The sequence below is a fragment of the Pseudochaenichthys georgianus genome, chromosome 19, assembly GCF_902827115.2.
Source record: "Pseudochaenichthys georgianus chromosome 19, fPseGeo1.2, whole genome shotgun sequence".
In the NCBI taxonomy this organism is placed as follows: Eukaryota; Metazoa; Chordata; class Actinopteri; order Perciformes; family Channichthyidae; genus Pseudochaenichthys; species Pseudochaenichthys georgianus.
This window is the reverse complement of record NC_047521.1, coordinates 23,217,174-23,239,316: the sequence shown is the minus strand read 5'-3', so window position 1 is coordinate 23,239,316 and position 22,143 is coordinate 23,217,174. Positions and strand designations below refer to the sequence as shown.

General features: G+C 41.1%; 1 protein-coding gene across 1 annotated transcript in view; it reads left to right on the top strand.

The window, feature by feature from the left end:
* The first annotated feature begins 1,346 nt into the window (after positions 1-1,346).
* Positions 1,347-22,143, top strand: part of itga3b (integrin, alpha 3b) — a 30,873-nt gene continuing 10,076 nt past the window's right edge. The window contains exons 1-6 of the mRNA XM_034106764.2: positions 1,347-1,733; positions 17,667-17,794; positions 19,320-19,402; positions 20,257-20,506; positions 20,708-20,812; positions 20,917-21,121. Coding sequence (XP_033962655.1) covers positions 1,543-1,733; positions 17,667-17,794; positions 19,320-19,402; positions 20,257-20,506; positions 20,708-20,812; positions 20,917-21,121 — 962 coding nt within the window. The 5' untranslated portion in view covers positions 1,347-1,542. The remainder of the gene's footprint in view (positions 1,734-17,666; positions 17,795-19,319; positions 19,403-20,256; positions 20,507-20,707; positions 20,813-20,916; positions 21,122-22,143) is intronic.

Sequence of the window (22,143 nt, the reverse complement as noted above, 5' to 3'; positions counted from 1 at the left end):
AGGGGGTTCCTGAGAGAGTCGGACCAAAACAGGGGTGGGGGGGGGGGGGGAAGTCATGCTGGAGGAGAGGATGCTTTAAAGAACTCTGGCCTGTTCTGTGAACTCTCTAAGGGGATTAACGATTTAATGAATTGCTCATTGGAAGCCATGCGTCCGGGCGATAGGCAGTGGAGCGAGGCAGGGGGTGGCCGTCACAAGAGGGCTCATGTGAGGCCGTCTATTAGGGGGTTCTGACAGGAGGCCTGACTTTTATAACATAGTCCCTCCTTCACATTATATCCTGCACTAAGCACTCAATGGCTAACATGATTTATGTGTGTTTTCAAGTTTCAAATCAAATCAAGTTTTATTTATATAGCACATTTTTTTAAAACGATTTTTGGTCGAGCCAAAGTGCTGTACAGTAAGGACACTTTACAGCAAATATAACGGCACAGTTTGTGCAGAATATCAGTATGAGAAAACGACACCCTCTGTCCTTAGACCCTCACATCGTACAAGGAAAAACTTCCGGAGAGAACCCACAGTTTAAAGGGAACATGGGAGAAACCTCAGGGAGAGCAACAGAGGAGGGATCCCTCTCCCAGGACGGACAGACGTGCAATAGATGCCGTGTGTAGGAGATAATACATTTTACAGGTACCTACGTAACAGATTGTGCTATTTTTTGCAGGTGATAAGTTCAAAAGGTCAACTGACTTTATTTTTAGAAATGGGGATGACTTGAATACTTATGTTCATGTTCAACTAGTGGCTGTCTTTTCTGACTATAGGCTTCAATTGCTCTTTCTTCTTAAAAAGTGCGGACAAAGTAAAACAGACAATATGTTTATTTTCCTTTTTGAGAGCATTTTCTCTTACTTACAAGAAAATCTCCAATGTGCATTTTGAACTAATCCCCAGTCTTTTCTGGGGGGGGGGCACAATAATAAGCACATGCCATTGTTGAGTAGAATGTTATTCAATGAAGAAAGTTTAGTTGAATTCTAATGCATGTACCCTAATCGTTTTTGTTTTATAATGAAGGTATTGATGGAGGTATTAATGCAGCGATTGACTGTTTGTAAAAGGCAAGAATGAAACCCTAAGTTACATATTGCACAGACATTTTCAATAAGTTGTGAAAAGTCTCCAATGGCTGTTTTGTTTTAAAACGTGCTGTTGTATGAAGTTTACAAGCACAACAGGTGGAAAGCAAAAGATGTGTGTGAAAGAGAAACTGAGACAGGATGCGGGTGGGGAAGATGAGAGACAGATTTCCCCCTGCTAACCACACTGTGTGAATGAAGGGAGTGCACTTGTTTCTTCTGGGTGTGGAGGGCAGAGAAGAAGGAAGGGAGAGCAGGGGAGGGCAGCAGAGAGGCAGAGGGAGGCAGACACCGACACCTCAGCACTCACACAGAGGAGGGGGGGGCAGCAGCAGCCGGCTCTCGATGGGCAGGTCTCTGTGTGAAGCAGTCTACCTGTTGCAGCTCATTGCGGGAGACGTGTCGGACTCACGCTGATCGTGGATCTGCGGGGAACCCAGTGCACTTACGCGGCATGAAAAGCGCCACCATGTCCCCCACACTGTTCCTCTGCGCGGTGTTGGCTGTGTACCAAGGGACAAGAACCTGCAGTGGATTTAACATAGATGAGCGGTTTCCCGTGATCAAAGAGGGGAAAACCAAAGGCAGCTTTTTTGGATTCTCAGTCGCTCTGCACGAACAGCAGGGAGTCCCCAACAAGTACCTGTAAGTAATCCGCTGTGCATGTCTAACAACACTTCTTTCTCCTTTTTAAGGTTATAATACGCAGGCTACGCACCTGCTTTAGACCAGGTGGCGTAAGGAAAAAGAGCCATTTTATTCACTGCCTCAGAGAAGCTCATTGCGCCTACTTACTGCGCAAAACCCCCCGATGAAGGTTTGGAGTATATTGCGGTATAATACCTGTGACCCGACACACTTCTTGTACAATCATATACTTCCCTTTTTACTAGACAATAAAGTAGTTCCTCTCGAGCAAACCACCTGTTGAAAAGCAGCGATGCGTTTTTTTATTTATTTGTATCTGCATAGTGAATTGACGATATATAATATTATCTTTCTTAAAGTATAAGATTCATATGACTGTTCAGTTTGACTGTGCGGAAGTTTGGCTACTACCTTGTTCAGTACAAAATGTGTGTGAAACAGGAAATCTGAGGTGTACAAATATAGGCTCAATGTAAGTGTATTTTATTAACACACACATTCTCTATTTAATATGCTTTTCTGGCTGTCAATATAAAACCTTGAAACATACAATTATTGTAAGGTTCATTCTCCAACTTTGACTCAAATATGTTAGAAAAAGCATAATTGAATAATATAGAAATGTCATGATTCCTGTGATTTGAGAGGAACTTGCATTGTAGTTTCATGTAAAACTCTAAAACACAAACCCACAACTCTTCTGGGGCTTGCCTTTTCTGTGGAGTTCAAGACAGAATCTGAAGTGTATTTTAAGGTCACAGCATGTGGGAAATGAGGTTAATTGTTTTTTTAAAGCAGTTTCAGAGGGTTCAGGGTTCTTTGGTGTATGCATTTTGGAAAGCACAGAAAGCCTTTCCATAGCCCGCTCTACTTTCTTTCCACCTATCCTGAGGCTACATACAGCAGAGAAACAAGTTGGTTTGTGTTGCACAATAAAGGTGTTCATTGGCCTGTAACACGTATGGGTGCTTATCACCGAGACATGAACGCTCATGAGGAGCTCACAGTATTGGGGGGGATTTACATGAAAGAACATGCTTTTTGTTTTAGGAAGAGCTGATGTTCGAGGAAAAGAATGTGTGTTCCTGTGTGTAGCTTCCCTGATGAAGGCTCCTCAAACTGTATCATTGTTTAGTGTAGGATTTCCCTCTGCTAATTACAGTGCCCCCCCTTCCGCATCCATGATCACACGGCGTGTCCATAACTCGCTGTTATCTGTGTCCTCGTTCTGCTTTGAAGGCTAATGCAGGAAGAAAATAGCGTCTACGACCCACTTCCTGTGTGTTGTCACCAGGGAAGGGAGTCTGAATGTGAGGTTTATCGGCCTGAATCTCCGCAGAAATGTCCCCCAGTTTATAGAATGGATACTAGTGTCTAGCTGATATTTGATCAATGTGCCATCTTGGCCCCCTTTCCCCAGTGGGGTGGTCTCGCTATCCACAGACTGCAACCCAAGAAGGGGACCACATGGTTGGTAAAGAGGCTGGAGGCCTTTGGGGACAAGGAGACTGTTAAAAGTCTCATCAGTCCACTGCTAGCTAAGAGGTTAATTCATGCTCAGTTGATTGTAGCTTTTAATTTAGGAATTACAGATTATTGCCAGGAGTAAATTCTGAACACATGCCTTTAGATGTTTGATGTCTCTTTGTGGTAAATATGAATCTTCGGTCACTCAACAACTGGAAACAACAGGAACAGCTAGTTAGCGCCTCTTTCCAACGCAAACATCCTCACCAAAACAAACTACTGCAAGCAACATATCCACTCCATCCACGGCCCATATTTAGATTTGACATAACGAGGCGACCTCTCATTGACATCCATGCAGGAGGCCACGGTGTTGTATCCCGAAACCAAAATCCCATATTGACAACACAACTACGTTAGTACGTAAATGCACGTAACTATGTTAGTATGTTACACTTAGTTATACTGATCTTTTGCTAAACCTAGCCCAGTTTTCTTAATCTCAGAAATAATAAGACAGTTTCCCTTCAGGTAGAACTATGCTAGCTGTTTTGAGCTAAGCTACCCCAGACAGCTGTTGGGCGGTCGCTTAATATTTAGCATTTAGACATGAGACTGGTATCAATCATATTTTCTATTAGTCTCTGCAAGAAATTAAATATGTGTAAATCCCAAAAGGTTGAAAAAGTACTTACATTTCAGGAATAGTAAAGCAAAAAATAACACTTAGCTGCTAGATGTGCTTGTCTGGTGTGTTGTGGTGCCTTAAGTTAACAGTGCAGTTTATTTCTGAAGTGAGACAGGAACATATTACAAAGAAAATGTGACAACCCCATTCTTGATGTGACTGTAACCTGTGATTCAGATGGAGTGTCAACCTTCCTGCAACTTAAATGTCACTTTCACTTTTGAATTTCTCAAGAAAGATGGTTGAAGTATATTCATGTTTGACCATGTTACTGCGTCTCCTTTTCAAACAGACTATCTGTGGAGCCACCACTGTGAATAAAGACTTCCAGACGTAGTTGTGTACTCTGTGATTCTGTAAAGACACAACACAACTTGCTGATGGTGAGTCCCATGTTTGACTTGGGCTGGTGTTACAGTGCTGTCTGTTGTCTGGCTTTATTGTGGCCCTAGATCTGTCTCACCGCACCCCAGCGCTGTTTGTTAGATGTTTCCTCATTATCGCAGCTAGAGTGACTATTTGAAAAATGCAGGAACTCTGCGTATAAACCAGTCGTAACTTGTACAAAGTGGCCGTTCTTTGCGCATGCATGAGTCAAACAGAGTCCCCTACTGGGGTTTTTCTACTCCCACTGCTGCAATAAAGGGAGTGCAATAACGTTGTTCTTAACTTCTTAAGATGGGGCTATTATCTAATTAGTCTGAATCTAGCGGTGCATTTTGTCGCAGCTGAAGCAATTAAAAAAACATTTTTGAATTCAGAGGGGACCAATTTGTCGGCCAACATTGCTTTTTCTTGGGGAATGGCTCCACCTGAATTATCTCAAAGCTACCTGAGGCCAATTTGTACGGGGCATTCACTTCCCCACTCCCCCTTCTCTTTGAAACATCCATTAAGGTCTCTGAGAGATTTTCCTGAGAGGGCTGTTTTTGTTCTCCCTGGTAGCAGGGAGGAGGGACCGGGCAGTCAGCTGGCCACCTATTGGCTCTTCCAGTCCCCTGACCCCATGGTATGCTAGGAATGTATTACCCTGCTCTGCACAGTCACAACCTGCCAGGTTTTCAGGTTGAGACAAGACAGGAGTGAGTATGGGGACTATTTGGGAACACACACACAAATCACTCCGTTTCTCCCTCTTCCGACAAAGATCCCTTAATTGTATGGGTGGGAACCTCGGTGAAGAATTTAATTCCTCTGACTGATGAATGTTTAATCAGAGTTGAAGTGCTTTTGCTTTTTCAGCTCATCCCTGTCTGACTGCAGTGGCCCCAGGCTATGAAAGTCAGCCTTTTAATTTGACGGGGCTTTTCCCTGCGAGGTACAGATTAAACAGGGAGTGCTCAAAGACACACAGTATGACTTTTGGTTTGAACATGCACAAAAACATACAAATCACTTCAGCTTTGTTGATAAAACGCCTGATTTCTCGATCACATTTCTGTTTTGCAAAGTTGATTTGATGCAAAAAGTAGTATTAAAAAAGCAAAGAAGCTGCATAAGCATCCTCTATTATAATTGTGTAGGGCTGCACATAAGGATACATTTTTATTATTAATTAACCTGCGCTTATTTTCTAGATTAATCATTCTACAAAATGTAAAAAATGTCTGTCCCAGTTTCTAAACGTCTTTACATTTCTTGTTTAGTCAGTCCTAAACCCAAACATATCGTTTATAAGTTATTTTTGCATGAAAATGTACTTTTTCTAATCAATTGTTTATCAACATTTTTATCTGAGCTCATGTTCACTTGATTTCCAATGGCAACCTGTTGTGTTTGAGCAAGTACAGTATATCATATATGGAGAAACACACTAAGTGTAGTACTCGGAGGGTATCTTTTTGCACAGAGTATCACTTACACTGAAGGCCCAATGTGTTAAAGACATGCTGTAGCAAAGAGTGTAAATGGTGCAGGTGAGTATATCTGATTTGGCCGTGATCCAACATTCCCCCTCGTAGTAAAGCGTGGTCTTTGTTTGAAACATTTCCAAATAACAGTCCTGTGTTGTCCGTTAGACCCCGATACATGCATTACATTATCGGCACTACGACGTTGTCCCTGTGAAAAAGGGGTTATAGCATCTGAAATAATCTGTGCTATTACATAGAGACACGTAATTAAAAAATGTTTCCTTAAATGTACGGTTGCTATCTTGAGTTTGTAATTAACATGGTACTGCTTTCACTATATCCATGCGAGCTAAATAAACTGCTGTTACATTAACACAAAAACCATTTAACATCCTTTCAAACAGTAAATATTTTATCAGACTACTGGTATACATGAACAACTGCAGTAAATATACAAAGAATAGACACTGAACATGTATTGTGTGTGTCAGATGTGATCCATGGTGTTTGATCTGATCCGGATGGTTCCTAATTCCTTTTCTTTATGGCGGCAATTTTTGAGCGGGAACACCATGGGAGTTACAAAGTTGACTAAATCATCCAAAACTCAATGAAAGTGGTGATCAGCAATTTTATATGTTCAAATGTCTACTGTGAAGGATGTCATGAAGCCTTAATGCAATCGAATCTAAAACAAAAAGTTATGATTGATGAAAGTAGTAAATCGGTCAAATTTGACCCGAAGACAACAGGAGGGTTAATTAGTAAAAAACATTTATTGAAGACTTGTCATATTTTCAGCTACAGTGATACACTGTAGTAGTTTGCTAGAAAAAAGTGAGGAACCCTTCGGGATAAGACCTTCTTAAAAGTTGTTCCATGGCTTATTAAACATCAATAAATCTATAAGTTACCACTTGTTAGGCCAATATGAAGATTGTCTCATTTTAAAGTCGTACCTTATGATAAAAACCGAGAGAACCTGAAATGTAGAGTGTTGTGTGGAAGTTAAACGTGTTTGAAGTGCTTTCTAATTAGAGCCACTGCTGTACCAGACCTCTCCAAAGTTAAGTGCAAGTGTGTCCATAGTGACCGGCCCTAATCTTGTCGGTATTTATTGCCTGTATCCAATCAGTTGGTAATGGCGTGGGCTGCATTATGTTTAGCAGCAGAATGAATGACGGCTTCTAATAACATGTTGAAATGGATCCCAGCGGGACTTCGGGCCTCCCGCTAATCTTCACAGAGCAGATTCTCTATGGTGGTGCTTTCATTAGAAATACCTGCAGTGAAGACTGTTTCTATCTGAACTGAACTGTAAGAGAACCCCCTGCTCCGCCCCTGCTCCCCCCCTGCTCCGCCCCTGCTCCGCCCCTGCTCCCCCCCTGCTTGTACAAATGCCCTCAAACAGCATGAAGAAGAAGCTGGCCCTCCACACCCCGGGCTAATGGGGGCGACCTGCAGCTAGAACAACTATATGTTTCAAACCTTTCCCTCTTTGGTGACATGCTCCACCTTTGAAGGGAAGGGATCCTGAAGTATAGGTTTACACTTGGTTTGTGTGGAAGTTAGTGAATGGGGTAACTCGATATCTGTCCTTAACAATAAGGCTGCAACTAATGATTATTTTATTATCGATTGATCTCTCATATTTGTTCTCGATTAATCCTTTGGTTCATAAAATGTCCAATCAGTCCCCTCTAGACAAACAGTGATACATTTCCTGCTGCAAATATAACAATTGTGTTTTAAGTATAAAAGTAGCCGAACAGACCGGCCATTACAGGACCATTTCTATCATTTAATTATGAGATATAAATAAGCATGTTTTCCAGTAGTGATATTTAATCCTTCATTCCATTTTGCTTGGAAGGACTCTAAGGAAATCCTAAAGGCTCCAAGAAACACAAATAAGAAAAGTTACAATACAGCCATTTTGCATTTAGAGCTGCAACAAAGGATTATTTGTCTGATTATTATCTAGATTTATTGCTAAATCATTTAGTGTATAAAATGTCACAAAATAGTTTGCCATGCCAGTTTCTTAAAGTGCAAAGTGGTGTCTTTAAATACCCAAACAATGTTCAATTTAGTATAATATAAAACAAAGGAGAGCAGGATATCTCCATGTTTAATGAAAACAGCATTTTCTACAATTATTGCATTAAAAAAATACTTTTAACGATTAATCATTTATCAACAAATATGGGGATTATTTTTCTGTTTACTAAGGGTTGCCGTCCCACTTAACCATACTACATGTATGAAAACACATATTATAAAAGGCTTTCTATAATAAAGTGTATAAGACATTTAAAACATGTGATTAAACACATGATTAATAAAGGCAGTATGTGCTGCGTGTTGTGGATGCTTTTCAAGCCTCAGCAGGTGAGAGCAGATGTTTCATGCACACACCTGCACTGCGCTTGTTTAAGATGAGTAATATCTGAGTGAAGACTTGACTCCTTTCAGGCACGCTAACCGTGTTTCTGTCTGCCCCATTACAGCTGTGACGTAGTCCACCTTTAAACCCCCCACTATCCCCTCCCCCTTTACATACAGCTGGGGTCAAAATGTTAATGGGAATGTTGTCACTGATCGTCTCTGGTGAATACGGCTATGGCTGCATGATGTGCGGTCACTCAGAAACATGTGTCCAGGCTCAGTCCAGCTGTGTATCCATGTTTCCATGCATGTATTTCTCAGATGTGTGTTAATCGTGTGTATCATTGTTGTGTTGTCAGTAGGGACTCCAGACTGTGGGTGGGCACAGTTAGCAGACCAACCTACTACAGACATAAACCAAAATAACATTGTGCTCGTCAGACAGGGTTTTACTCGTCGCTAATGAAAAGTGAGTTAGTTTATTACCAGGGGATGACCTGCCATGTTTAATTTGTCACACTGGCTCTAAATGAGTTTGCTCTCGTGTTACTGTTCGACCAATGGCAGATGGTGGTCTTCAAACAGGATGTGTGTCCAGCTGAGATTAGACTCCTGTGTTTGTGTTGTGAGGACTACAGATGCATTTATTCAACAGTATTCAATTGTTCTACTGCTCGTTTGATTAATGCATTACACTGTTGTTCATATTATTTCCCCTTGTGACTCAATTCATATATCACATTGAAACCAGGTTTTCACTTCCTCTCTTTCTAATTCAAATGCATATTTTGCTTTTTTGTATAAAACATCCAACCTACGGGTGAGATGTGAGTATCAGAGATTGACAGAGATAGAAAGGGCTAACGCTTTGAATCCGGTGACATTGAGCTCAGAGAAGCATGAAAAGCAAACACGTTCAGGCTTTCGGAAACAAAAAGCAGAAGGGGATGAATCAGTATTCTGACTAGGTGACGCAGGTTCGGTGGAGTTACAGTTTAACACAACTGCCGGTGTGCTCATGGTTTACTAGGTGTGCCAACGGTTATTCATCACTGACTTTACTTCTACATGTTTGGTTAATCATTTACAACCATTGGCGGCTGTACTGAAAGATTGGTCTTAATATAAGACACTGTTAAAACAAGAATAGAAAACCTTTTTATGGTCAAATCTGGTTGTTGGGATTGAATAAATACTGTAGATATATTTTACTTGTACGGTTAAAGGATATATGTTTGGTTTGTAGAGTACCATATTCAACCATATATACACGTTTTTACCATATAACAAATGCTCTTCTGCCACATACTGTAATGGACAAGAAAATACATTCCCTATTTGACTGTATTTCAAAATGATAGATCATTTTGTGATATTGTTTATAAGCGTTCAGTATTTGGGGTTGTTGTTCGGGTCGGGTGATAGATCCATGTCAATGTTAACTATGTATTTTATTTATATGTATCATGTAGTCATTCACACATTTCTGGTGTCCAAGCTTGTCTTTCTGAGCATGCTATAGTTTTAAAAAGAATCTGTAAAACTAGTTAACAAACGTTGTGATTAACACATAGACTTTATCAATATTAGAACATCTTAAAGGAAAAACTGAAGAAAAGTGAAAGTCCTGAGACCCACCGGTGTGCTGCCACTTTTCATTTAGCAGCAGGTTGAGAGGACACACACACACACACACACACACACACACACACACACACACACACACACACACACACACACACACACACACACACACACACACACACACACACACACACACACACACACACACACTCAATATGTTGACACGGTGTGCTTCCTGTGAGTAGTCTGATAGCAATGTTCGTGCTCACTCTAACCGATTGCCCTGTGAGATTGTTTCCGGAAAGTACAAAGAACGGGGTTCATCTTAGTGCTATTGTAACAGAGTGAAACCAATCAAACACACACACACACACACACACACACGCACGCACACACACACACACACACACACACACACACACACACACACACACACACACACACACACACACACACACACACACACACACACACACACACACACACACACACACACACACTCACATGTACCACCCAGTAATTGTGGCCCACACTGTAACACACCATGTCTATCATATCAACCCTCCTCTCGTCTTTCACTGAAGTCATTGCATCACAACAAGAGTACAGTATAAAGAATATCTCCGCCCCGGTCTGCTCCTGCTTAATTCAATCTGCAAATTGAGTCGCTCCATTCAGTATTATCTCCATTTATTGCTCAGTGGCTCTAAGTGGCAATGTTTTTTGGTGGAATCGATATGAGTTGCGTGTACTGCAGTATCTTTATATCCTGAGAAATACTCAGGGTGCAGTAGGTGAGTGTGTTTGTGTATCTGTTAAATGGATTTAGGATTAAGGGAGTGGATTAATGGCTTTTTGTGCGCCTGTTCTTTGGTTGTACTTGTTTCGCAATCCGGTGACCTCGCCGTGTGCCACAGTGCAGCACGGGGAGTGTAAAAGCAATTCAGCTGTGCGCTGAGAGTGGGTGTTATTCGTGCTTTATCGGACCAGGTCCACCGCGCGTTAGGCCCACAGAAGTAGACCTGTTTGCTCATATTTTGGTTGTTTGTTTGTTGAACACTTTCATTCTAAAGCAAGTTGACATATCCAATTTTTACCAGACCCAAACAGAATTGCAATTTTCAGCAATGTTGCATTTCTTACCATGCCAGTAAAAGCCAATAAACTAAAGCTAACATTAATGTTGGCTGTCCTCCTTTTAGGCACTTAAAGGTGGGGTAGGTAAGTTTGAGAAACCGGCTCGAGATACACTTTTTGTTATATTCCATGGAATGCTCTTAACATCCCGATAGCAATGAATATCTTAAGTGCTTTGACAAAAAATCCATTAAAAGAAATGTCATCTGTGGAAGCCGTAGTACTGTAAAAAGCACGACCAATCATCTGAGCCACCCGGCTAAAGTAACTGGATGGCCTACCTGCCTGTCAGCCTTCCATCTGTGCACAAACTTATCTCGTGCCCTCATTGGTCATGTGCGCGTTGTGTGTGTTGGAGGAGGGGCTCTGTGAGGAAGTGGCAGATTTTTTCCGGCTGTTTATTTTCAAATTCTAGCGCACTCGAGCCGGTTTCTCCAAAATGACCTACCCCACCTTTAATCTGTTATTTGTGTTGACTTTCCCAACAGCTTTTGTCAACCCCACAGCTTGCACAAAGCTTTCCCTTTCAGAATATTTACTTTCTGTACATCCATTTGAAGGGTGCAGGTATATGTTTCATATTTAACATGAGTATCGTGAACATGCTGAAGTTCTACATGTTACCTGAACTAAATCCTACTAATCATGTTGCAAAAACAACAAACCAACTTTGGTTGTCTTTTGCACGAACAGATTTAGCTAAGTCGGCTTGATTAATGGAAGTGTTGACCTCCATATCGGGACTTATATTACTCTGTTCTCCTCACATCTCTGAACCTCCTCAGCTTTGTTAATCCTCCCACTGTATCCCCATGCAACAACACCTTGTTACCAGGGGCAACATCTGCGTGTGTCAGCTTGTTTCCAAAAGGCTTGATTTTAAATTCACCTTATACCAACTCAGATGAATTCATCCGTACAGTATTGTACAACAAGTAATAATACTCATTTTGACTTCTTACTTAATGTATGATCTATATATTTATCACTAGTTCTTAAAAGAGTTGCATATCTTTTTTTTTCTTTACCACGAGTGCTGCACCCTGTGACAAACTGGTTGCCCTAAGCCTTATCTGGAGGGGTGATCCATCACCTTTGTAAGGCTGACATACTCAAACACACTCGCCACAGCTATAATGCGTCTATGTGTCACACACTTTCTCCCATGTTTAAATATTTATACCGCTTGACTTGTAAAGGCAAGGGCCAGCGAGGTGAAAAGCAGCGTGCCAGTTTGAGACGTATATCATACGTTTCATCACACTCGTGTTCAGACTGGACCCATGAAGATGAATATCCTCAGATGAGACGTTTTTTTTTCTCTTCAAGCACATTGTCTATTCTTGTTGGATAGAAAATGTCATCCGAAATGGTTTAGTCATCTTTCTTGGTTCCTTGGTTTCAGCGCTGTTGATGTTATTCTGAGTCAGGTGGGGGGTTAGCTTTACACAGGCTTACTTTTAATTAACTAGAGAGCTACATGTGTTGCGTTGAGGGTCTTATGGACATATGTGTGTTTACCAAACTGACAAGGCCTTGTAGTTTTCTCCTCTTCTCTCCTGTGAGACAAAGAGCGATCAACCTTTTTGCCCCCCCCCTTCCATCACTCCCTAGGTTTTTCAACACCTCCTCCCCCAAAGTGTTTTTGCTGCTGTCAGGAGCTGTGGTGGGCAGCATTGATTAAGAGATAAGACGACCTCTGTTTGTTTAACTAAGCACCGTGCACTGATATGAATATCCAGTAGTTCATCTAACTCCCTTTTTCTGGGATTTGTTTTACCTCCAGATGTCAAGAATGCCGCTCTCACCTTGGCTGGGTGTGTTCGCCCACAGTAAATGTTTGGTTTAGCCAGCCCATCACTTGTGAGGCAGAGGGGGCGGATTTCAACATGTCCTCAGAGCTGGAATGCATCTGCAGGTTACCCCCCCCCCCCCCTCTCTGGGCCTTTGACAGCCTGTTTATGAGGAGGTGATGAGCAGGGAGGGAGGAGGGAGGAGAGCATGCAGGATGTGAGGTGCGTCGTCATGGCCGAGGCTTTGTTACACAAGTTTTAGAGATGTATACATGTGATTTCAGACAACCTCCGAATCCCCTTGCATTTAGTGACGAATGTAAAGTCATCACATTAAAAACTAGCTTTTTCAGTTGACATTTGGAAAGATGTATTTGCCACCTATAGAAAATGTTACACTTGTTCAAGTTTTTTTGGTTTTAATCAACAAAGGCACTGGAGGGTGGATCTTAGTTACCTTAAACTGACCCTAGCTAGCTGTTTCCAGTTATCATGCTAAATGTAAGCTAAGCTAACTTAATGTAGTTTCATATTTTCTCCACAGATATGAGAATGGTCAATCTGCGTGACACTTTAGCATGTTATGTTTGATTCCACTTCCTCCTCCCATTGAACGGTGTGAGTCCCTTTATGCAAGGAGATTAACTTTGCATAAAGTGACAAATGTAAGGTCATCACATTGAAAACTAGCTTTTTTGTTGACCTTTGAAACACGTTTTTTTCTCATACTAATTATATAAATGAAATGTTAAACTTGTTCAGTGTTTGTTTTTATTCAACAAAAGGAGCTGTATCTAAGTTACCTTGTTTAAACAGAGCAAAACTAGCCGGTCATTGTGCTAAGCTAAGCTAAGAATTGGCTGGCTGTAGTTTTATTTTAACAGCACAGATATGAGATCGATAACTCTGAGGGACACTTTAGAAGCTCCTTAAAAAAACAAAAGCTGTGTCTTCATGTACGTCAAACCTGCGGTGTCAATCAGCAGAGTTGAATTTCCACAACAAACACAGCTGACCCACGCGGCTCTGAGACAAGAGACAGTGAGACAACAGCCATGTTTATAATCTTAAAAGGTATTTTCCCCGATGCCAGCCAAGGTTACCCACGCTTCCTTAAAGAATTTGTGATTAGCGCTGTACTCTGTGCCCTCAATTTCTGTGTGCAAAGTTCAGACTTACTGGCCTCTAAGTGTTTTATAACAGTGTTGTCTACCCTCTTGGTTTTCCACTTTGCACTTTCTAAATGTTTTGGTTTTCACACAAGGACGGCTGACCCTTGTGTGTGTTTTGAGACACTGTGCCGTTAACAGCTGAAAACATTTCAAGTGGCCATGACTCCTGATTCAGACAGGCTTGTCATGTATGCAGAAAACACACACTTCTTGCTCATATGTCTGCACACACATACTGTAGATTACAGAAGGGGCCTCCACACTCACAGGGGGCTTTGTGACCCTGGTTCTCCTCATATCACTCATTTTCTCTCACTACTACAGACCTCTGTGGAATCGCAGATGCTGTCCACATTACTGAATGATTACCTGAACCTCCTCCTCCTCCCTCTCTACTGGAAGCTGCCGGCCTCAGAGGCCATGTTGATTCTGATTGTCATCACTGTGGCAAGATAATTGATTCATCGCTGATAATGCCCATCTGGTAGCAGAAGGAAGGGATAATTGAACTTTCTGATACAAATAATGGCAATGTCTGTGTTTCATTTCATGCATCAGTGAGAAATATTTAGTGTAGAGTATTGTGGTCACTTTCTTTTAGTTCTGGCCAATTTTCTTGTAATGAGATTTCATTAGAACGGCATAACTCTTTAACTAAGATTATAAAGGTTGGCATCGCCTGCTTATGTGGAATATATATTATATTTACAATTTAATATTGCTATTGCTGGCTGCTACTTCAATTATTTAGACTGTAACCACAGCGAAATACAATACTGTGCAATATATACTTTTCTACAATGCAATATTATTACTGGCTGCTACTTCACTTCATTATATCTTAAAGGTGGGGTAGGTAAGTTTCAGAAACCGGCTCGAGATCGCTAGAATTTGAAAATACACAACCGGAGAAAATCTGCCACTTCCTTACAGAGCCCCTCCTCCAACACACACGAACGCACACATGACCAATGAGGGCACGAGATCGTGCCCCGATGGGAGGCTGACAGGCCTACCCCACCTTTAACTTTGATAATGCTGCTACTTATTTAAATGTTTTACTTCTGACGTGTACATATTTGATTTATATTTTATTAATGTGTGCTTGCCTCCTTATTTAAAGAAGTCTATTTATTAAAAATGTTGCATTTGATCTGAAATATCCCATTCGCTGTTAGATTTCTGGTTGTGATTCTGATCTCCAAGATAGTAAAATGTGGAAGTACCAGATCTATAAGGGGGTAATTTGATATTAGTTAAGCGGAAACAAACTCACATGACTGATTTCCAAACGTTCTGAGTGGTGTCATGCTCAGGTGACACATCAGAGAGTGAATAACTGTGTCTGAGCTCTGGAGAGGTTCTCGTGATTAGATTGCAAGTCTGAATTTAAACCAAGGATAGGGTAATGAAGGGTTTAGTTGCAGATAGAAGCAAGGTTTTTCATGATTGGGATAATGGTGAATATCCTTACAAGTGACTTTAAAACAGAACCTCATCCTTCCGGCATGTTTTAACTGGCTGTAACAATGAAGAGCTGACTCATAAGAGACATTTTCGAATGACCTTACAGTAAAGGTCCACACAATATATGTATTTATTCTTGCTTATCAGTGGGGTTAGCTGCCCTTCAGTTGAAATGACTAACAGCTTGACTCACCTCTTTCCTCTGAAACCATCACTGGCAGCAGCATGTCAGCCTTAAACCAAGGATAGGGTAATAAAGGGTTTTGTTGCGGATAGAAGCAAGGTTTTACATGATTGGGATAATGGTGAATATCCTTACAAGTGACTTTAAAAAGCGTTCTAGCTTGCAATCATGGAGGAGAAGTACATAATAGAGCCTTGTTTTGATAACACAGGAATTATAACGTAAGAAAAAACCCACTTATGCAATATTGTTATTTGTATTCAGGATTTATGAGGACATTATATAAGATTGTTTGATTTTTACAAAAAAAGCTCTACAGAAAGACGAGTCGTATCTCTGATGAAATAAAAAACAATATTTGTTAAAGTGATTCCAGTATTTGTTAAAGTGATTCCAGTATTATCTTTTATCTCAAATTTAATGTTTTTAAGTATAGCTTTTTCGATTATTAAGAAATGATCGTCAATCACAATGATTTTGGCCGGGATAATGATGACATGAAATCTTCATATGGTCCACATTCAGAAAGTTTGAATGAAGACACACTTTGACTCTATTGTCTCCCACATTGTACAGCTGGCCATATGTCACAAGGACACACACACACACACACACACACACACACACACACACACACACACACACACACACACACACACACACACACACACACACACACACAGTAAACAAGATTGTCGGCACCTTCCTCCCACAAAGTGGAGCTAATAAATCCCTCGCTGACAGTAAACAGAGTGTCCCAGCGCAGAGCCGTGTAGACGAGTCAATCCCTCGTCTTCAAAGATCTGTGTGTGTTAGAAGGTGCTGATGTAGGGAGGATCGGTGGACAAAAACATCAGGTCCATCACCAAGAAGCTACTTTGTGTGTGTGCGTGTGTGCGTGTGTGCGTGTGTGTGTGTGTGTGTGTGTGTGTGTGTGTGTGTGTGTGTGTGTGTGTGTGTGTGTGTGTGTGTGTGTGTGTGTGTGTGTGTTGCCCAGACTCGTCACAGGTCATGCTCTGACTGCTCCACTCCTTCCACTATTAATCTACAAGTCACGTGAACTGGCTCTCGCTTTGTGTGTGTGTGTGTGTGTGTGTGTGTGTGTGTGTGTGTGTGTGTGTGTGTGTGTGTGTGTGTGTGTGTGTGTGTGTGTGTGTGTGTGTGTGTGTGTGTGTGTGTGTGTGTGTGTGTGTGTGTGTGTGTGTGTGTGTGTGTGTGTGTGTGTGTGTGTGTGTGTGTGTGTGTGTGTGTGTGTGTGTGTGTGTGTGTGTGTGTGTGTGTGTGTGTGTGTGTGTGTGTGAAAAGTTCCTAACCTTCTGTAACTAAAAGCCCACTTCTGATTGTTTAACAATGTCTGTTGACTTTATTCTGAAAAAACATGAGAAATTATCAAAGCACCAGGGGAAAAAACTAACTCGGCTGTTTTGTGTCTGCGTACACACTCAACACTGTCTGCCATTATGAATTATAATTCAATGTTTTCGGGGTCATATGTCCTCATTACACACTTAGGGTATTTTACTGGCACAGGGCTGTATCAGACATCCCTTTGTGTTAAAAAAACAAACATTCAACCAAAACATTGTTGGCTAATATCACAGATTCTATGCCCAATTAGTTGATGTTAACAAATGTGCTGCTCTTGTTAATGTCACCCAAAAATTATTGGATGGATGGATTATCGGACGAATTAATATATCTAAATTAAAGCAAGTGCAATTCTATAAGCATCTCCTCATGCCATTTATAATTTTGTCTGTAAAAAAACTATCATTTGTAACCTTGCACCAAAGTAACGTTTGCTATCTAATGGGAAAACACTTTTGTCTCTTTGTGATGTGTAGTAATGATATTCAAATATAAGTTGTCATTAAAATTATCCCTTTTTATTTATGCAAATTATTGAGTCCATTTATATATCAAAAACTAGCTTTCAAAATGACAAATCCTCTTAATTTACTCAAGTGTTTTGTTAGTATTTCCAGTGGCACAATGATTGAGAATAGATGTACTTCATCTTAGAACCTGTTCTTATTCCCTGTGTTGAGACCATACAGTCTATGGTTGAGACCAAGTATCTGTGAAATCATCCAGATTGTATTGTGTTGTCGAACAATATGGCAAAGCTGTGTTATTATCCAATAATCTTTATATCTCTTCCTGTCTTTGTTCTCGTTTTCTCTGTGTCTGTCTCCAGGCTTCTTACAGGAGCTCCAAAAGAGAAATCTAATAATTTAAAAGATGTCAACGAAACAGGTGCCGTCTACTCGTGTCCCATCACAACAGACGCCACAGACTGCTCCAGAATGGACCTGGTCAGCACAAGTAAGCATGAGAGGGGATTCTTCATCTCGACATTTAACTGGGGAGTGCAGTGTTAACAGAGATCCAGTTAGTGAGGGGGCCTGAGTCATACAGTGAAGGTAGTCGACTGCAGTCTGCACCTTATCAGACTCCAGCATGAGTCTACAGCCATGCATTGTGAGGCTGTACGGGTAATGATAACTGTGTTCGTTATTCTCGCGTCCATCAGAGAAGCTTTAAAAAGAAGACTAAATGGAGTCTCTGAGAAGTTTCAAATGGGTACTTTAATTAATAAAAAGGCGCGGTTATGTTACAAGCAGAAGATTGTTCAGTCAGAAAAACAGCTGTGTTCTGGCTCTCGTGAGCGAAGGGAAGAGAGCGAGCTCCACCTCTCCAGCTGGTATATCTCCTCTGCTGGCTCCTCCCTGTGTGCCGGTTGCCGCTGCTGGGGGCCGGCCCTCCACGTCTCCAATGTTCGTTGTTGCACATAACAGAGGATTCAGACATTGTACATTAAATATATAACTAAACACGCCTTTTCTCCTCCTTATCTCTTTCATGACTTTTCATTTAATACATTTTAAATGCTGTAATCAATACTCCAAAAATACAGGAAATACTTCACGGCTGGTTTCATTTCCGGTAGTTCCGGATGTTGTCTCATGCTACCCACGTCTGTAAACAAACGTATTCAAATAAACTGTACCTTCATTTAATATTCATCAATAATAATATGTCGACGTCTATAGTTGTAGTGTTGAAATCAGTAGGTTTCGGTGTGCAACACTCCGTATCATATCGCTACCAAAATCACCTCTATAGTAAATGGTATATTAGCCACATGCTAAATGCTAACCGGAGATGAAGGATTTTCAGAATAAAAACTTAACAACTGGTTGTGCACAACAACTTCTGGTTTTTCAGTATAAAACGGCATTTAAACTGACGGTATGTTTATGGTACTTTATGCCATCAAAACATTGATTTTAATTTCTAACAGTAATTATATATGTTCCCCTTTATTTAATAACAACAGAGCTTGCGTAGACCTATATCATTCACCATTATTTGCTGCACCTCCACCATGAGCTCCAGGCTATGAAACTCTGAAAGCGCATCTTTTCTTAATTGAAGGTTATTAACTTATAGACTTACCGCTCCACTACCTGGAGGTGAATAGGCCCGCCGGAGGCTACGAGTAAGAACCATAATAAAGAGATTCCTCATCACTTCTGATGTCGAGCGTGGCGTTGCTGCAGTCACAGCACATTTGTGTGGTTAATATTTGTCGGGGCATGATGCAGACTGCAGGTAGCTTCCCTTATTGGGTTGGTTTAGTTGACTGTATATTAGATTAGATGTACGTCATTGATGCAACAAAGGATTGTTTTGTCACAGCAGCAGAACATACATCCTGGTTTGTGAGTAAATATGACACTGGATTAACATTAGAAATCTTTTTAATAATCTGGATGTTTTATGCTTTATTTTCATTGTTTCTTTTTAAACAGTTTTAATCTAATTGCCACTTGTCCTCCGTAAACAGCAGATCCATCAGAGAGGGTGGAGGGCATGTGGCTGGGGGTGACGGTGGCCAGTCAGAGAGACCAGTTGAAGGGACGCGTGCTGGTGAGATGACACCCATTTTTGTTTCTGTTAGTCAGTGTCACAGGTGGTGTCTTTCATATATGGTAATATTTACTGTAGCTCTGAGTGGTAACACGCTAAAATAAAAATAATCTCTGTATCTCAGTGCCACAGTCTGCATGTAGCAATATGTACTGTGTCATAAAACAACCTGATGACACACACACACACACACACACGCACGCACGCACGCACGCGCGCGCGCACACACACACACACCCATGACAGAATGACACATATAGGTGGAAAAGCCACATAGAATTCTAATGTAGGATGTTTGCCTTTGATGATTGATAGAGGAAATTAGCTCATTTTGTAGGAGAAATACAATTGTGTTTACTTTTTCCACATCTATTAATATTGGTAAATAAACCATTAACCCTTTTCCAGATCGACATTTTTTTATTATAGTTTACCTCACAGTCCGCCTGTGCCTATTTCTATCAAATGCAATATTTTCTCATTTTAAACAAATTCCTAATTGAGTTTTTACAAAATGTGATCGAAGAAAAAATATATATGTATATTAAGAATATTCTATATAAACATTGTGCTGACATTTTATGTATTTCTCTGAAGAAAAGAAACATTTGTCATACAGCAACGGCAAAAACACTGCAGGACACATTACTTGCATTTAAACAGAAATTATTTATTTATTTGTTATCATTTTTATTTTATTTTTGTATGTGCAATACAACTGAACTAAGATGTAGGTTTTTGAATTAGTCTAGCTGTGATTCAGCCTCATTATTAGATACACTATCAGATGTGATACATTGTAAATCAGAGCAGTCCCTCACATCCCAGAATACTCACACTTCTCTGGTGTCCAGGCGTGCGGGCATCGCTATGTGAAGATCATCAAAGGCGGAGCAGAGGACCAGTTGAAGATGATAGGAAAGTGCTACGTCCGGAGCAACGACCTGACCTATAACACCAACGATGAATGGCAGACCAACACTTATCAGGTCTGCAACCCCAACAACGATATGGAGGTGGAGGGCTTGTGCAACATGGGCATCTCAGGGGGCTTCACCGAAAATGATGTCTTCATCGGATCTCCAGGCAGCTACGAATGGCAAGGTGGGCACTGAAGAGTTAACGTCAAAAAGAGGGTGTTTTGTTACTTATCACTGAAATAATGGGCTGGTTTCACAGACAAGGATTAAAGCCTGTGTGCTAGATTCTTGATGTAGTCTAGCCCTGGGATTATTCTCTGTCTGTGCAGCCCATTGTGCATGAGGCAGACATAACATTGTTTTCTAATTCTGCTTTGTTATAAAGGGAATGTTCATGTAACGACAACGTGGTGGATTCCTGAACCAGACAATTTCTGGGACACCAATACCAAAAACTTTGGTAACATCAAAAGACGACACAGTTATATAGGTAAATATCTCTCTATTCTCTAAACGTTCTCTCCATGCTTCTAAGGGCCTTTAACCCCTCCCATACTCAGATGACGGTTTGATCTCCAATGCTTGTTTCCGCAGGTTACTCCGTTCTTGAGGAGAAGAAGCTGCTGAGCCAGGGCGAATACACGGTGGTGACAGGGTCTCCCAGGGATGAGTCCAAGGGCTCTGTGATGTTCGGGGTAATTAGAGACAGCGACATCAAGCCGGGCCTCATCATCCTCGGAGAACAAGTGGGCTCGTACTTTGGGAGCAGCATAGCTGTCACCGACCTCAACAATGACAAGTGCGTCTCTGCACACCGCACTGAACATTTCAAATCTACACTTTCTTTAGATTCTTCTTTCTTGTATGGAGTTCAGTCAAGGCTGGGATCAAAATACATGTTTTTCTATTCATGAGGTCCTTGGTTTTAGAACATTTAAAAAAATTAAAATCAAAACCATGTCCTACATAAAGACTAGATCTAGTATAACGTTTCCTTTACATTTAAGACACAATCACTACAGGGAACTAACTGGAAGCCTTTTAGTTTAGAAACCTTTCAACCTAATACGATATTTTAATCATGAGCTGCTAATAATCTTAATTCACAGACTAAGAATAAGAAAAGTGTTATGTTTGCGTGTGAATGGATCGTCTGTAACTCTATCTTGTGCTTTTGAGCTGCCTCACGCTCCGGTGCTCTGTAGCTATGATCTGCCTTGTGATGCAGAGAAGGCATGACACTGATGTATGTATGAGATGAGAGAATCAAACCTGTCCTCTCAGCCGCGGAGATAAGGTGTTCGTAATGACATCATGGTGAAATCATGTGTCCCCCTCAATGCATAGCGAGATTTCAACAAATATCCGAGATCCAAGGAATATAGTTCTTCTTTCTAGGCATTTGCATTTTAAAGGTCCCCTATTATACTGTTTTTCATCAATATATTATAGGTCTCATGTCAAACATGTCTTTGAAGGGTTTGTCTGAAATACCAAACAGATAATTGTAGCATCCCATAATCCCCTCTGTTTCAGCCCTGTTTCCAAAGTGCTGATTCTCTGTCTGTTACTTTAGATGACAATAAGGAGCCCCTCCCCTCTGAGAGAGATTTGGTTAATATGGAGTCAGATTTGGGTCAATATTCTAGCGCGTAAAACAAGCTACTCACGAGCGGAAAATGTGCTTTTACACTCGCGTTAAAATGACCCTCGCGCGCAGATTAAACCCCCGCGAGCGGCTATGCGAGACAGCCCTCTTGCTCGCTCGCGGAGTCTGTCTACGTGCGCGTGAAAAATGTCTGACACTTTGGGGCGGAGCCA